Source organism: Mus caroli, unplaced genomic scaffold (assembly GCF_978045245.1).
Source record: "Mus caroli unplaced genomic scaffold, Mus_caroli_1 scaffold_18, whole genome shotgun sequence".
Taxonomy (NCBI): Eukaryota; Metazoa; Chordata; class Mammalia; order Rodentia; family Muridae; genus Mus; species Mus caroli.
In genome coordinates this window covers 62,257,166-62,270,136 of record NW_028227273.1, presented here as the reverse complement: position 1 = coordinate 62,270,136, position 12,971 = coordinate 62,257,166, and the positions used below count along the sequence as shown (strand labels likewise).

Genomic DNA, 12,971 nt, shown 5'->3' with positions numbered 1-12,971 from the left:
CATTTTAAGTCAAATAATGAGCTAGTACTGTCGCATGTACTCATTTGTCTTGTTGGAAAAGAAAGTGGTTTTTTTGTTTGCTTTAGGGAAATTGGGACAGGATTTCACTTTATACCTTGCCTGGCCTGGAAATCACTGTGATCTTTCTGCTCAGCCTCCCAAATGAGAAGTCTTCCATGTAACTGAGTCTTCTTAGGAACAAAGGTTGCTCGCTTCAAATAGCAAGCATGCCAAGTCGAAGCACTTCAGGACGTGCTTTCTGACCCTCGATCCCACAGTTTCCCACTGTCACTCGGGTGTCAGCCTTGGTCGGTTACACTGACCTGGCAACAGCAGACTAGAGCTGGGACTTGTGGGAGATGCCCACTGAGAAGTCTTTCTCCCGCTCGCATGCACCCATGTAAAGATGGTTTTGAGGGTGAGGAGAGGGCAAGAGGGAGGTTTTCATGAATTTCTAGCTGGCCTTAGCCTCTATAACAAAGGATAACCCTGGACTTGTCACCCTCTGCTTCCGTCTTCTGAGTGTTAGGATACCAGCATGTGTCATGGAACCCGATTACTTCCATAGCTGCAGCCCCACCTGCCTGGCACCCGTTCTTAACCACCTGTACTCAAAGAGTGTCAGGTTTTCACTCCTTGCCCTCTCATCCTTACTTGGGATGTTTTTATGAGGTGGAGTGTGTCACAGCTTAGCCCTCAGGGCACCATAGGTAGGCCACAGATCTGAACAGTTCTCGGATCCCCCCAGGTCCCCTCCAAATCCTTGATCCATTTATTCCACTATTCCCATGTGTTTCAAAAGGAAAGCTTGCCTCTGTTGAATGTCCTTGAAACGTGCTTGCCTGCCTTTCCCTGCTGCAGGGCTCTACTCTGACCCCTGGCACACCGTCTATCTCCAGTTGCGCCATGCCAGCTGCATGGTGACCCCTAGCTCAGCCCTGCTGCGCACTCAGCAGCGGCTCTGCACTGCTCTGGCTCAAGTGCTGCTTTCTTTTTGTGTGTGCAAGGTTTTCAGTATGTAAGTGCCCAAAGTACCAGGTGACACACATCAGTGCTGCCTGTCCTGCCAGAGCCAGCTGCTTCAGGGCTGTCTTCCTCCCTGTGCCCATTGTGCTGGTCCTTCTCGTGAAGGCCATTGCAGAGGATGCAGATAGAAACAGGAAGAGAATGGGGTATGAGAGCTCCCAGGTTCCTCTCTAGTGTACCACCCTCCAGGAGCTCGGAAGCTTCATGACATAGTAGGGTGGATGAACCCACACTGACAGTTCGTGATCACCCTAAACTTTTAGCCCCTTGGTGCACTGCAGAGGTTAGGATCTGTGAGCAGTCCCTGCCTGGAGGTGTAGGTCAGCTGTCACTGTATAGGAAGACATCCCTTTGCAGAGTCTAAGAGTTGTAGGGCTTGCATGCTGAGAAGGTGGGAAGGAAGACCAAATATTGTTGACAGTGTCAGGTGTGCCCTTAGTCTGTACAGGGTTTCCGCCCATGCCTCTTTACTGTAAATAAGCCCAGGAGAGGGCCTTGGTAAGGCCTCCATCTGAAGTTGTAAACTACTTGATGTGCTGGCATTTCAAGGCCTTTCTGATGTTATTTATCAATTGTGTGAAAGCTGCAGTTGCAGTTGAACCAAGACCTCAGCATCTTGCATCAAGAGGATGGCTCCTCCAAGAACAAGAGGGGTGTCCTGCCGAAGCACGCCACCAACGTGATGCGGTCCTGGCTCTTTCAGCACATAGGGGTAAGAGTGCATTGGCTACACCACGAGGGACCCTGAGACACCCTCCTGGCTGTGTCCCTGGGGAAACTGACTTGCATTTATTGCATATAGGTCTAAGTGGTGATACTATGCTGTGGCCGTGGTGAGGACTGAGCACAGGTCTCTAATAATGGCTTCAAGAAACTTAGATGCAGCAGGGATCCCCACTGGTGGAAAGGGAGTCGAGTACATTATGTGTCTTTTGGTCAGAACAACCCTTACAGTCTGATGGGGCTGACAGGAGAAGCGGACAAAGAAAAGGACACTGGAACAGACAAGCAAGCCACAGAGTCGTGCAGTGGATTCAAGAGGAAGATGCCAGGAGTGACAGGCACATCGTGAAGTTGGGCACAGTGAGGAGAGCCAACACATGACTTAATTAGTTTCAAATGAGTGGCCCAGGGGGGAAGGGTGGCACACAAGTGTATATGATAGGGCTGCCAGCGAAGGTGGTGTCAGGTAAAGGACAGGGAGTGATGGACAGAGCCGTGGCTGCCTCGTTCCTTTTCAGGTGTCAGTATCTTAGCACACTTCCCTTAGTGAGTTAATAATTCCTACATAAACCCTGGCCATAAGGATCAGCGAGGCCCTCTCCTTCCTGGCTTGTGCTCCTCTTCTTCCTTGTCCTCCTTTTCTAACCTGCAGGGCAGCAGTGACTGCTGTCTGATTCTGTCTCTATGCTTTTGCGTCTGACCTCACTTCTCGTTTCTTGTTTTCACATAGCTTTTTACACGTGTTCTAAGGAGAGGCGAGTCCTTTCCTCAGAGCTAATTTCTGAAACAAGCTCTCATGTGTGGCCAGCGGGCCTCAGGCTTGCTGCTCTCCTGCCTTTACCTCTCGGTGCTGATGCTGCAGGTTTGCACAGGCCTGCTGAGCTCATTGATTTTATGAACTTTGTGTAGGACAGTGGTTCTCAGCCTTCCTAACATTGCGACCCTTTAATATAGGTCCTCATGCTGTGGTGACCTCGACCAAAGCATTATTTTATTGCTACTTCATAACTGTCATTTAGTTACTGCTATGAATTGTAATGTGTTAGTTTTGGAGTTTGAGGTTTGCCATGGGTTTGGAAGCACTAGTCTAGGGTAAGAGCAGACCCTACCACAGCCTCAGACTGAGCCACACTCTCGCCTGTCGGGTCCAGCAGACCACCCGGTTGGTTAGTTTGCAGACCTGTCTGCTACGGCCAGACTGGTGCCATGCCATTCCACTCCCACTGTTATGAGCCAGGACTTTTCCAGATCAAAATCAAAATGAAGACAGACACTTGCATGCTCTCTCTGTCTCTCTCTCGCTCTCTCTTGCTCTCTCTCTCTCCCTCTCTCTGTTATTGTTTTTGTTTGTTTTGAATTTGTTTGTTTTTTGAGATAGGGTTTCTTTGTGTATTGCACTGACTGGCCTGGAACTCACTCTGTAGACCAGGCTGGCCTCAAAATCAACAGAGATCCGCCTGCCTCTGCCTCCTGAGTGTTGGGATCAAAGGTGTGCACCACAATACACGGTGACACAGGGTTTCTTATAGGTGCCACTCACACCTGGGCCCAGCAGTCCAAGCTCAGGGATTACAGCAGACACTTTCTTACCCCGTCCTGCGCTTCACTCTTTCTTTACCAACAGCATAGATATTGCTCTGCTTGCCAAACGTATCATAGACATTTGGGACAACCAACAAAGGGGAAAAAGGTTTATGCTGCTCACAGTTTTAGAATTCTAGCCTATGATTGGTAGCATCATGGCTATAGACCTTAGTTAGGGGTATCTAATGGCAATGGTGGAAGGAGGAGAGGGAAGGGTTGGCTTCTAGCCCCCCGGTGGCATAAGGTCCTCCCCTTGGCTCTGCCTCCTGAGTTTTCACCAGCTCACCATAGCAGCAGCCCATGCCCAAGCCTGTAGCACAAGGTAAGAGTCAGTGTCTGTACTACAGCATCATGTGGCTCCAGCAGAGATTTGACCCTGAGAAAGCACTCGGGGATGTCAGTCTAAGTGTCAGTTTATTCTCATGCTTGAAGTAGGTGCCTGCCTCACTCATAATTAACTCTCAGCAAAGTTGATTCAGATGTGCTGTGTTGAGGCTCAGCTGGCGCTGGGCACAGACGACGCCCCCACAGCAGGGCTGCGCCTCCCACTGCCAGCCCTGCTACCTGGGTCCCTTGGGACACTGGCTGACTGTGTTCTCACCCCACACTGACAGTGCTGTCGTGTTGACTATGCTTGGAAAGAGAGCTCCTGCATTCCTACCTGAATGTTTCTAAAACAAGGGCTGGTGAGACGGAGGTCCAGCGTGCTGACAGCTCTGCCACATCAGCCTTTGCTCCTGCTTACAGCTTTTCTTCTGCTGCCACCCTTACAGGTCCACATGTTGTGCTGACTCCAACCAGAACATTACTTTGTTGCTACTTCAGAACTGTCATTTTGTTACTGTTGACAATTGTAATGTTAACATCTGATATGCGGGGTATCGAATGTGACACCCAAAGGGATGACAACTCTTGGGCTGAGAACCATTGGCCTAGGTAGATGGTCTTGGGTTTCAGAGCAATGGCAGCGCAGGGTAACAGTAGCCTCTTATTTCTTTCTAGCATCCCTACCCAACAGAGGATGAGAAAAAGCAGATCGCTGCTCAGACGAACCTGACCCTGCTTCAAGTCAACAACTGGTAAGAGGACTGCTCGCTCGCTCGCGCACGCGCTGACACTGCACCAGCACTGCGCCGGCACTGCGCCAGAGCCCGACCTTCTGACGTGTTCTGTGCTGCCGTCAGGTGCTGCGGCCAGACACAGTGTGTCCATGAACGCACAGCGTGTCATGAAAGGCATGGCATGTGCCACCTTACCCAACTAAATTCATTTAAAAAAAAAAAAAAAGATCTGGCCCTGCTTTTTGGTAGACCTAGATAGTCTGTGTGCTTGTCACACGTGTTCCTCGTGTCAGCATGGCTCCTGAGGAGGCTCTCCCATCACAAATCCTCCCGAGCTCTTTGTCCATTCACAGGTTCATCAACGCGAGAAGACGAATTCTCCAGCCAATGTTGGATTCCAGCTGCTCAGAGACTCCAAAAACAAAGAAAAAACCTGCTCAGAACAGGCCAGTTCAGAGGTTTTGGCCAGATTCTCTTGCATCAGGAGTGGCACAAGCAACACCCAGCGAGCTTGCCATGTCAGAAGGTACGTCAGTCACTTCAGGTGGTCCAAGGAGGGGGACAACAGGCCAGGTCATCTGCTGTCAACTGTGAGCCCATGCAGAGCTCTGTGCCTGAGTACAGGTCCCTTTCTTTGCATCTAAGATTCAAGGCAGGCAAGCTGCTCATTGGGTAAAGGCACTTGCCACTAAGCCTAATGACCGAGGTTTGATGACTGGGGAGGACCAACTCTTAAAAGTTGTCCACTGACTTCCACACTGTGCCTAAATTACGTTACATTCTCACATACTGAACAAATAGATGTTTCAAAATGAGTAAGACAGGAGGAGATATCCATGAGCAGGTGTTACGGCTCACCCGGGATGGAGAGAATGTGCGTGCTGCTTTTTGTTTTGTTTTGTTTTTTTGAGACAGGGTTTCTCTGTGTAGCCCTGGTTGTCCTGGAACTCACTCTGTAGACCAGGCTGGCCTTAAACTCAGAAATTCGCTTGCCTCTGCCTCCCAAGTGCTGGGATTAAAGGCGTACACCACCACGCCTGACAATGACCGCCTGTCTTGATGTGTCCCCTGCACAGCACTCTCCTGTATTTCCAGTTTTGCACTTCTTTCCTTTCTGACAGTCAGCACAGACAGCAGAGTCAAGCCTGTTCCCCTGGCTGCTTTCTTTGTACCTGTCTCCTGCTTTCGGCCTTCCCTACCTCTCCCACTCACAGCCGCCATTCTGATGTGTTTGCCTGAGCTCCTCAGAGTCTGGCTTGTTTTGTATGTGATGCGTTTTGTTTTGATGGCCTTGAACCCTGGGACTTAAGCCCTTTCCCGTCAGCAGGTCTGACTATGGTATACATACTTCCATCTGGCTGTGTGTTTGAATGTATTTGCATAGATGTATCTTCCTCTCCTTCTTCTTTTATTTTTTCTTATTATTTTATTTATTTATATTCCACCAACCTCCCCCCCTCTCCATCTTCTTTCTTCACCATGGCTATATTCTGCCATGTGCTTAGGGAGCTTTGGGGACAGTTTTGAATTTCTTTATGTTTTTGAGATGCTGAATGTGGAACCACTGGCCTCACTGCTGCTCTCCCGTTGAGTCCATTCTGGCCCCAGCACACACAAACACATGCACACACGCCACACATACACACACACACACACTCACACACACACACATGACACACACACACACACACACACACACACTCACACACACAGCTGTCATTGGCTTTGGTGCTCTCTCCTGTCTGCTCCATGCTGAGTTGTCTCTGATACCCTTCCTGCCACCGCCTTCCATCACGTGATACCAATCCTGTCCATTATATTCAGCGCCTTTCTAGAAGTGTGGGAGGTTTGTGCCCTCCTTTCCTGACACACGGGTGTAGACTGAACAAGCAGGCAGCACCTGGCTGTGCTTTGCTCTGAGGACTACTGAAGGCAGTGACCCTGGTGTGCTCTGCTGCAGGTGCCGTTGTGACCATCACCACACCTGTAAACATGAATGTGGACAGCCTTCAGTCCCTGTCCTCAGACGGGGCCACCCTGGCCGTACAGCAGGTCATGATGGCAGGGCAGAGTGAGGACGAGTCGGTGGATAGCACAGAGGATGAGGGCGGCGCCCTGGCGCCCACACACATCAGCGGGCTGGTGCTGGAGAACAGCGACTCCCTTCAGTAGGAAGCACCAACTGGGTCAGCGTGGAGCTGGGCGCCGGACTCTTCACTGTTGCACAGCAAGCATCTTACAGTTGTCTTTGTAACCTGTTTTATATGTAGATATAGAAGGTGCACTTTTGTATTTCGCAGCAAGCTTCAAGACGTCTTTGCCGGTGCAGCGACTTCCTTCAGATGTGCGCGTATGGGTTTTTAATTCTAGAAACGTGGCCCCTGCCCCTTGAGTCCTTGACAAGATTAAGGAACAGTGCTGCCATTTTCTAAAAAATTATGCAGTTGCAATTGAGTTGTGTGGTTTACAGCAGGTCTGGGGGTGGCTGCTGGTGCCGCTCACAGGTCTGAAAGATGACCTGCACGCAGGCTGCAGAGCGAGAGGACGCTGGCCCCGGTGGGCTGTGGGTGCCCACCACACACTTCAGTTCTCTCAGGCAGCATTTGCCTGTTTCATTTGCTATATAGAAAAAGAAACTCCTATTTTTACCTTGCTGGGATTATTGGATAAAAAGCTATTTTTATAAATCAGTTATTAATTGGATTATGACTATATTGAGGATAAATTTCTAGAGAAGCAACAGCACATGCTTATCTTTCGATTCGGAATGTTCTGAAAGGCGGCCACCTGCTCATGGTCTCCTGCTTCCTGGGGAGGAGAGGGCTCGCCTCAGCTGCTAAAAGGAAACAACTGTCAAGTGAGCTTGTGACATCTCCAGTTTCTGCTCATGTGTGATGCAGACTGCTGCATTTTACACTCGCTAGAGCATCTTACACAGTGCGCTCAGTAGGACGTACGGTAAGTGAGGGCTCTGCCACGCCTAGTCTGACTGCAGTTCCATGGCTGCCTGGCTATGTTAACTGGGTGGTAATTTTAGATTTTTTTTTTTTTTTTTTTAGTTAAAACCTGTTATATAGAGAATGTTTATTATAAACTAATATAAAGTGTGTTCTGCCCCACTGGCTCAGAGCTGGGGTAAACAACAAACACCTAAACTGTCTTTCTTATTGGTAGACACCTAGAAGTTAGAACCATGGCTGTAATGTGGCGGTGGGGCCCACTGGTGGCTCTCACTGTCACTCACCCTCCAGGCTCCTCCCTCTCTCTGTTACCACTACAGATTCAGGACAGTTTGAGGACCTCATTTCTGAGCATCAAGGCTGAGATTTGGTTTGATTTGTTTGGCTTTACTTGGGAAGCTTTTTCTTAGGAAACAAGCATGTCTTCCCAGTGGTACCTAGGCCACCTGCAGATAGGGAACAGCTGTCTAGGGGCCCCTGCTTTGGGTCCCACGGTTACCCCACCGTTACCTCTTTAGCTAATTCAGGAATAGTTCACCATCATCCCAAATGTCTTGATCCTCTTCAGCCATTGAGCACACCTGAACAGCCAAGTAGTCAGCTAGAAGAATGGGGGCTCCGTTTGAACCATTTAAGGTGCGTCCACTTCAAAAACCAAGACAGCAAAATAAAACCCCCAAATATTGCCAGCACCTCCTTTGAGGAGAGAATACTATTTAAGCAGCCTTTCCCTTACCTATTTACAAACTGTTTTAATAGTTTAAGTCAGGCATACAAAAGCCTGCATGATCAGCTGGCTCTATTAGGTTTAGAGCAGAAGTACATCACTCCTGTGAGCCCTGCAGAGGTCTGCCATTCCCCAAAAAGGAAGCACAGCCCCTGCTGTACCAGCTGGTGGCGCTCTAGCTGGGATTCGAACACCATGCTCTACCGTGTCCTTTCTAGTTGAAATCATCTTTCCTAAGCACAGAACTCTCACCTGCTAAATCAAAGGAATATCATGAAGATCATAAGAGAACCCCAGGCACGGTGACACACTCCTGTAATCCCAACACTCAGGAACCTGAGACAGGAGGCAAGCCTGGGCTACTTGACCCTGTCTTTAAAAAAAAAAAAAAAAAAAAAAAAAAGCTAGTAAAAGAGCTGGCACAGGGTCATATCCTTTCACCTCCCCGTGCACAGAGATGTTTTTAAGTGCTCCCCGTGAGGCGAGCCATGCTGGTTCATAGACACCCAGCAGATTTGGTGTCTGCCAGTTGCACCTTCGAGACACCTGCTTGCTGGGCGCCATGGCATATTCCTGTGAACAAGCACTTAGGAGGCTGAAGCAGGAGGATTGCTGCAAGGTCGAGTTGGCCTCTGCTGTGTAGTGAAACCCAGTCTCAAAAAAAAAAAAAAAAAATTGAGCAAAACTCCTGCTCACCTTTCCTTGGCCAGTGCAGAAAACCTTTGAGCTTTGTTTAAATGGTCAGATTCTAGCATTCGCTCCGGTTAAAGTCCTCCCAAACATTGGAGTCTTTGAATGTGTTCTGAGACCTACAGTCAACCCGTGTCATTCCTGCTGTTTGGCTGTCTAGCAGAAATCTAGACTGGCTGACCCACTCCTCCGGTGGGCTCAGGTTTTCTGCTTTCTTGATTCCAGATTGTCAAATAGAAGTGTATATGCAATATGCACTGTGACCCTTGCGGCTAGGGCTGACGGGCCACTGTGTAGCCTGCTGGGTGGCCAGTGCACCTGTGGGGACATCCCCCATGGCTGGCAGGGAAACACCCAGCCCAGAGGCCCCTCCCGAAGGTTGTGACTGGAACACAGCAGGCTGCCTTCTTCAGTTAAGTTCGGTCTTTGAAACTGACAATCTTTAAAATGTGAATACTGTAACAATATGTTTTCTTGGATTGTTGTCTTTAAAAGGATTTTTGTGAAGCAATTGATTTATCAAAGAAAAAAAATTAAAACCAGAAACATGCCTTGTGGATGATTGATTCTGTAAAGCTTGTTCCACCAAAGCGGACTTTTTCACTCCTAGGCGAGATCCTCAAGATTGTCACACATTTTGCAGTGACACCAGGGTGGGGAGCTGAGGCTACCCTAGCTGTTGGGCTTCAATTAGTTGACATTTTCTCAAGGGAAAAAAAACCCTGCAAAGCAGATTTTTCATCGTAACATTTCCTACGCTGGATTATTTTGGCCTAACGAGAGGATGATTGATGGGTACAGACCTGTCACCTTTGCTGGTCCCACACTGTAAAACCCCTTGCAAGGTGCCCCTGGACACGTGCAGGAGGTGTTGCAGGTCCCCAGTTTGTGCTTGGAGCCGTGGGCCAACAGGCTATTTTCCTTCAGAAGTGTATCTAAGGGCTAGGGGTGATGCTCTCAGTTGGTATAGCGCTTGCCTGGCATGCACAGAACCCTGGGTTCAGTGGCCAGCACCCCATAATCCTGGCAGTTGGGATTCAGAAAAGCAGAAGTCCAAGCTCAAAGTTGACTGCTTCCTAAATCTGAGACAGAAGAGACCATGTCTCAAAAGAACATCTGAAATTGACTCTGGGTGGCCAATGGCTGGAAGTATTTGACTTTCAGAAGGTGGAGGTATGTGTCCTTGAACTCTGCTGTCCAAGGTGGATAGATAAGACCTTGGGCCACCAGTACCAGGCTCTCAAGGGTTTCCTTTGTGAGAAGGGAGAGTCTGGCTTACGGGTTTCACCAAGCTTGAAAATGATGTCTGTGGCTAACAAGATCCAACATGCCTATTTAGACAGAAACAAGCAGAGGAACAGTGGCCTAGCAGACACTGCAGGTAGGTGACATGTTCAGATTAAAGCTTAGGGGTTTGCATTTTGTTGATTTATACAGTGCTTAGCCCACAAGCCTTTCTATGAACTCAGAGGAAGCCCTGGTGTCATAGTTATGTGTCTTTGTACAGTTAGAACTCTAGCCTTTGCTGTGTCCTATGAGCCCCCCCCCCCTTTCAGACCTAAATGTTGCCAGATATAGTGGCTCATGCTGATAATCCCAGTATCTAGGATCCTGAGGCAGTGGAATTGCCGTTCCAAAGACAGCCTGGGCACATGGGACTGCAGAAGCCAAAAAGTGAGGTTATGCCACGGACCACCCCAGTCGGGTATGGGGGTCCCTGGAATGAAGGTCCTCGAAGCTAGGTGGGTAAGGATTCGGCAGTGACAAACAGAAACAAACACAGAGGCAGTTTGAATCTGAGTGTATTTTGCAGCTCTCAAGCAGGGGATTTTATACATTAAAAAACCAAACATTACATCTCTTAGGAGCTATATCTAGTGAGACAATCACAAATACCAACAAAAGCTGGGCGGTGGTGGCGCACGCCTTTAATCCCAGCACTTGGGAGGCAGAGGCAGGCGGATTTCTGAGTTCGAGTCCAGCCTGGTCTACAAAGTGAGTTTCAGGACAGCTAGGGCTATACAGAGAAACCCTGTCTCGTAAAAGACAGAAAAAAAAAAAAAAAAAACCCAACAAACAAAAAAACCCAAATACCAACAAAAATTATTTGGCACAGTAAAGCACAAAAATCATTCAAGCATTACAACTCTGAAACTATGTATTCAGTGAATCACAAACAGAACAGGTAACATCATTATAAATCATCAAAATATAACAATTCTAAAAGGATGTATTCAGTGGGGGCTGTTGTTCAAGGCTAGTGGCATATTTCCAAAAGCAGGTTAATAAATCTTTAACGGTCAGTGCTCTTAACCGTTGAACTAACTCTCCAGCCCCGGGTCAGTTATTATTTAACATCTAGTGCCTGATTTTTTTTTTTAATAAATCTTCAATGTATAAATTTAAACTATTTTAAGTCTTTTTTGTTGTTTTTGTTTTTCGAGACAGGGTTTCTCTGTGTAGCCCTGGCTGTCCTGGAACTCACTTTGTAAGAACCAAGCTGGCCTTGAACTCAGGAATCTGCCTGCCTCTGCCTCCCGAGTGCTGGGATTAGAGGTGTGCGCCACCACACCTGGCTAATTCTTTCTAATTAAGGCTTTCTTTACTATATACCAAAATCTACCTCCAATGACACACATGTAGCCATATGAAATTTTATTGTTGGGAAAGTTTTTATCATAATAGTTTTGTAAATGATTTAGAAAGTAAAGCGTTGTTTTCCCTGGGGATAAGGTCATGTTAGTGGCCCCATCTCTAGGGAGGGTTTCTTACCCATTATTCTCGCTTAAAATCTTGGCCTAGGCTACCAGGAACATGTAAATAAGAAAAGGAATAAGAGAAAACAAAACAGATAGATTGCCATGAGAACTACGGCTCAATATTATTTTTCTAGCGAAGAGTTCCACAACCGGTTCCAGGAGGCCTCCCCCTTTTGCAATCAATCGCCTCAGTCTGTGGAGCTTGTCACACAGATCCTCCTGGAGGTGGTGTGGCAAGGTTAGTACATTTGGAGACTTTCCCGGGACTTTAATGGATTAGAACTCGGTTTTCATTTTGGCCCTGTCTACATGCTGGCTTTTATGTATGGCCTGAGTGCTACTTCCATCATGGAGTCAGTCGTGCTAAGGTCTGGGACTCGGTTATACTCTTCCCTCCCTGTCTTCTCCTGTCTGGCCTCCTGATGTTCTGGAGGTCTGGCTTGACCTGAGCTCAAGGAATCATCTGGTAAGTACTTGATAGGCTGTTTGATAGGCAAGCAGCGGTTTGTGGCATTATCTATATCAGGGTTGCCATTCTGTGTTCCCTTTTCTAAGCCACACTTGGCCATGTAAAAAACAGCAATGGCGACAGTGAATCCTTTCATCCCTTCATACTTGGGCAGGTTTTAATTTTTTTAAATATTTATTTATTTATTTTATGTATATGAGTACACTGTAGCTGTACAGATGGTTGTGTATTTATCTAAATACATGGTAGTTGTCTTCAGACACACCAGAAGAGGGCATCAGATCCTATTACAAATGGTTGTGAGCCATCATGTGGTTGCTAGGATTTGAACTCAGGACCTTTAGAAGAAGTCAGTACACTTAACTGCTGAACCATCTCTCCAGCCCCCTTAATCGGTTTTTAAAGATGTATTTGCTTATGTTTTACGTATCTGAGTGCTCTATTTGCATGTTTGCCTGCATGACAGAAAAGGATATCAGACAGAAGAGGGCATCAATCCCATTATAAATGGTTGTGAGCCACCATTGTGAGAGTTGGGAATTGAACTCAGGTCCTCTGGAAGAGCAGCTAGTACTCTTAACTGCTAAGCCATCTCTCCAGCCCCAGTTTTTTGTTTTGTTTCTTTTGTTTTTTCGAGACAGGGTTTCTCTGTGTAGCCCTGGTTGTCCTGGAACTCACTCTGTAGACCAGGCTGGCCTCGAACTCAGAAATCCACCTGCCTCTGCCTCCTGAGTGCTGGGATTAAAGGTGTGCACTACTACAACCGGCCCCAGTTTTTAATAACTTTATGTATATGGGTATCTTGCCTGCCTTTATGGTCTGATGCCCACGAAAGCCTCATATCCCCTGGAACTGGTGTTACAGATGGTTGTGAGCCATCACGTGGCTGCTGGCAGTGGCCCTCTGGAAGAACGCCGTTCGCTATCCTGTTTCCCCATCCCCTTAAAAGACAGCTCTGGTGACAGCAATGGC

At 47.8% G+C, this 12,971-nt stretch overlaps 1 protein-coding gene across 5 annotated transcripts in view; it reads left to right on the top strand.

The window, feature by feature from the left end:
- Pknox1 (PBX/knotted 1 homeobox 1) overlaps nucleotides 1-9,328 on the top strand; it is a 42,651-nt gene extending 33,323 nt beyond the window's left edge. For 3 of the 5 annotated variants that reach the window (XM_085832588.1, XM_021149613.3, XM_021149612.3), the window contains 4 exons: nucleotides 1,610-1,738; nucleotides 4,336-4,412; nucleotides 4,748-4,920; nucleotides 6,355-9,328. In XM_085832588.1, coding sequence (XP_085688714.1) covers nucleotides 1,610-1,738; nucleotides 4,336-4,412; nucleotides 4,748-4,920; nucleotides 6,355-6,566 — 591 coding nt within the window. In that variant the 3' untranslated portion in view covers nucleotides 6,567-9,328. The remainder of the gene's footprint in view (nucleotides 1-1,609; nucleotides 1,739-4,335; nucleotides 4,413-4,747; nucleotides 4,921-6,354) is intronic. The other 2 variants (XM_085832590.1, XM_085832589.1) reach the window with 1 other exon arrangement.
- The last annotated feature ends 3,643 nt before the right edge of the window (nucleotides 9,329-12,971 follow it).